General features: G+C 42.7%; 1 protein-coding gene across 1 annotated transcript in view; it reads right to left on the reverse strand.

Moving 5' to 3' along the window:
* Positions 1–3418, reverse strand: part of REXO2 (RNA exonuclease 2) — a 10997-nt gene extending 7579 nt beyond the window's left edge. Inside the window, exons 1-2 of the mRNA XM_045283612.1 lie at positions 3327–3418; positions 2747–2830 (exon numbers count right to left, since the gene is read on the reverse strand). Of these exons, the coding sequence (XP_045139547.1) occupies positions 2747–2830; positions 3327–3335 (93 nt within the window). The 5' untranslated portion in view covers positions 3336–3418. The remainder of the gene's footprint in view (positions 1–2746; positions 2831–3326) is intronic.
* Positions 3419–3438: the final 20 nt, after the last annotated feature.

Consider the following 3438-nt stretch of genomic DNA (forward strand, 5'->3'; position numbering starts at 1 on the left):
ATATATATCTCAACCGTACAATTGTGCTTACTGAACCCGTAGGTAGCAGTAGCGGTGGGGGCTGGCCCCTCACCCCCCTCCAAATTTAACTTAATACTACAGTAAGTGGTAGTCAAAACTCAAAATACGGACTAAATGGTTGACTGACAGAAAACTTGGCTTTGGTCGGTAGTTGTCATCAACCCGTAATTAGGAATACACTCTGAGAGTGTCAACTTTATATTGCCAAGTGGCCAAGGAATACTGCATAGTATATATATAATGGATTCACATATTAAGAAGATTACACACATACACATCTACACCAGGAAGATACACACATGCATAAATTGAGTCAGAATCAACTAGACAGGGGGTAAGGCTTTTTTTAGAGCATGAAGCAGGAAGAAAAATGGGTAACTCACTATACACATATCCTTGATAAAGTTATACTACTACTTAATTTTAATATTTTTGCATTAAATATACCAAAAAAGATTAAAGAGGCAGTGATATCTGGGAGGGGAAGTCACTGAGTCAGCATCAGCTCAGTGGCAGTGACTTGGCTTGGGGCTGGGGGGGAACAAGCCTTCAAATTCTTGGCTCCATTTCAGTCAAAATATTTAACTGAATCTCTAGAACAGAGCCAGCAACTGCAGCTCCCTGAACCTGTGTCAGGGAGCCCTGGGGACGTAGGGGGTTACACATCCACCCACTGCTCCTCGGGAGAAAGATGGGGGCTTCTACTCCTTCACAGAGCTAGTCTCAACAACCCACAGGGGCAGTGCGCCCCTGTCCCATAGGGTCACTGGGAGTCAGCTGGACTCGCTGGCAGGGAGTCACAAACCTGTCATTAAAGCAATCAGGCTTAGCTTCTCCTCCTGCATTGATGGGGACATGGGGAACAAACCATTCCCTTCCCTCAGAGTTGTAAATAGGATAAGGAAAATTATAGCTATGAAGAGTTCACTACTAAGGTAGTAAAAACGGTTTACAACCATTGACAAGGAACGATGAAAATGTACCCCAAATACCTGACAACCTACAACAGGAAGGAGTTTTAGTCACGATGAAACGGGTGAGGGCCAAAGGAATCTCAACACGGAAGCCAGAGTTTCCAGAAACACCAAAATCAACACTGAACACATGGACAACAACAACAAAAACCTCAGGTGTAAACCACCAATCCTAACAAACACTGGTGGGAAAAACAACTAGCAAGCCAAGCCTTCCACAGCTTGCTCCCAAATGGCAAAGTAAACTCGGTCCAGAATAGTTTTTCAGAGTCAGAAGTTTATTCTTTTACTAGCATAAAACATTTTCCTCAGATTTTTATACAAGGATTAAAGATAGTTTCTACAGAACCTAGACTTAAGTGCCAATATTCTCTTAAAAAAAAAAAAAGCTTGTTTTTTATATTCTTTATCCTCATCTGGCTTCTATTTACAAATGTTGTACTCATCTGCAGTTGAATGAATGCATACCCATATTTCCTCCAGGGTACTTATCAACTATTAACCTGTCAGTATTCCTATTATATCAACAGTCTAAGGGGAAAAACTCTTCTTCGGCCAAGAGTAAGCAGAGCTGGTAAAATAAAATGCTTCTCTTCACTATTTGTCTCCAGTAGATTCCAAGGGCCAGAAAAACAAAAAACAAACAACCAAACCTAAAACTTTAGACCTCTATATAAAGTTTCAACAAAAAAAGAAAAAAAGCTAGCTGTAATGATGAGAAATATAGTCTCACGATTCCCCTTTCAGCTGAAGTATCAGGAAAATAGAGCTGGTACTTCAAAAAGAATAGGTGATAATTCATTTATCAAAATAATGCTAAATTGTCCCACCCTCCTCAGCTACCCAAGAAAATAAATGTAAGTCTGAACTGCAGATTTACAAACTTTACCCAGTGTCAGCAACATATCCATCTAACGCGCGGGGAACTTTTTCTTTCTTTCTTTTTTAATTAAAAGACGTTCTTTCCCATGCATCTCTACTTGGCTCCTATTCTAGGGTGTCTTGAGGGTCTGCAGGCTGCTGACAGTAGGAAGTAGAGTTACTCAAGGTCAGGGAGCCACCCCTGGCCAAAGACAAGGCGTCACATACTGAGTTAGTGCTTCCCGAGTGGCTGAATTGCAACAGGTGTGTTTTATTTGTTTTGCTTAATGGTCCAGCTAAAAGCATGTAAACCAAACAAAAAAAAAAACACCCTTAATAATGCCTAGTATTGTCAACAGGATGTGCACCAAGACATTCTAAAAGCTAATGGAGATTTAGAAGAACCACATACCCTAGGTGAAAAGGCAGAAATTAGGCAGCTATTAAAGTTAGTTATGAGAGTAGAACGCAAACGTTGGTCTGCTGGTTAGGGGCACTTTACTCGGGCTGCCTGGATTCGACTATTGGCGCCCCCACTGACTAGCCAGGTCTCCTCTTGCACACATTACCCAATGCCTATGAACCAGCAATAGAATGGGCATGATAACAGGGCCTGCCTGATTGATATGTGACGAAGGCCCAAGAGTGAATCTATGCAAGGCATTTAAACTTCTGCCTGGTTCACAGTAAACACCCTAAAGCTAACTAGCCTGTGAAGCAGGATTATTTTTCTAGCCCTGAACCACTATGCCCTAGCCCCTTACTTTGAACCTTTATCTACATGGACCTGTTTTCCCACACTTTAAATACAGCGACTAGGGGTGGAAGGGTGCTTTTGAAAACTCCAATCAACTCTAAACAGGGTGACAGGATTGCACAGCATCACCTACTTCTGCCAAAATGTTAAGATCCGAGTCAGTTATCAGACAGGCCATCTCAATAATCTGGTCCTTCTCAATGTCCAATCCTGTCATCTGCGATAAAAAACAAATACACATTAAACACCAAGCCATCTTTATTATTTGCCCATGTGTATCCGGCTGGTATGTCTAGCTGGGGCAGAAGACACAACAATGCCCATAGGGCCAGTCGGCCGGAAAGGATACAGAGAGCGCTTCATGTATTCAAATGGGCGGAGGGCCAGGTGGTTTCTGAAACAAAGTAGCTGAAGCAAAAGATCCTCTTGCACGTTCCACTTTGAAAAAGTTAGGTAACTGGCATCACAACACCCCAGCAGAGTTTTCAAGTGCCCTTATTAATCACACCACTTAATCTTCACTACTACATTCTGTGGCAGAGAGCACTGTTGCCATTTTCATTTCTTCTGAACATCACAAAGGGAGTGAGTGAGTGAGGTGGGTGGGTGGGTGAGTGGGTGAGTGAGTGAGTGAGTGTGTCGGTGTGTGTGTAATTGTAAACATAATGGAATCAGAACCGGAACTGGTTTCCAGTCCCAACTGGGGCACTCACCCACAGCATGACCTTGAATGACTCCAACTCTCTCTCGGGCCTCAGTTTCCTCCTTCATGAAATCTGGGGTAAGGCTGAGTCATTGCTAGAGTTCCGTTTCGCTCTAACAACC

Source organism: Echinops telfairi, unplaced genomic scaffold, assembly GCF_000313985.2.
Source record: "Echinops telfairi isolate 266 unplaced genomic scaffold, ASM31398v2 ScPeMD7_7463;HRSCAF=8501, whole genome shotgun sequence".
Lineage (NCBI taxonomy): Eukaryota > Metazoa > Chordata > Mammalia > Afrosoricida > Tenrecidae > Echinops > Echinops telfairi.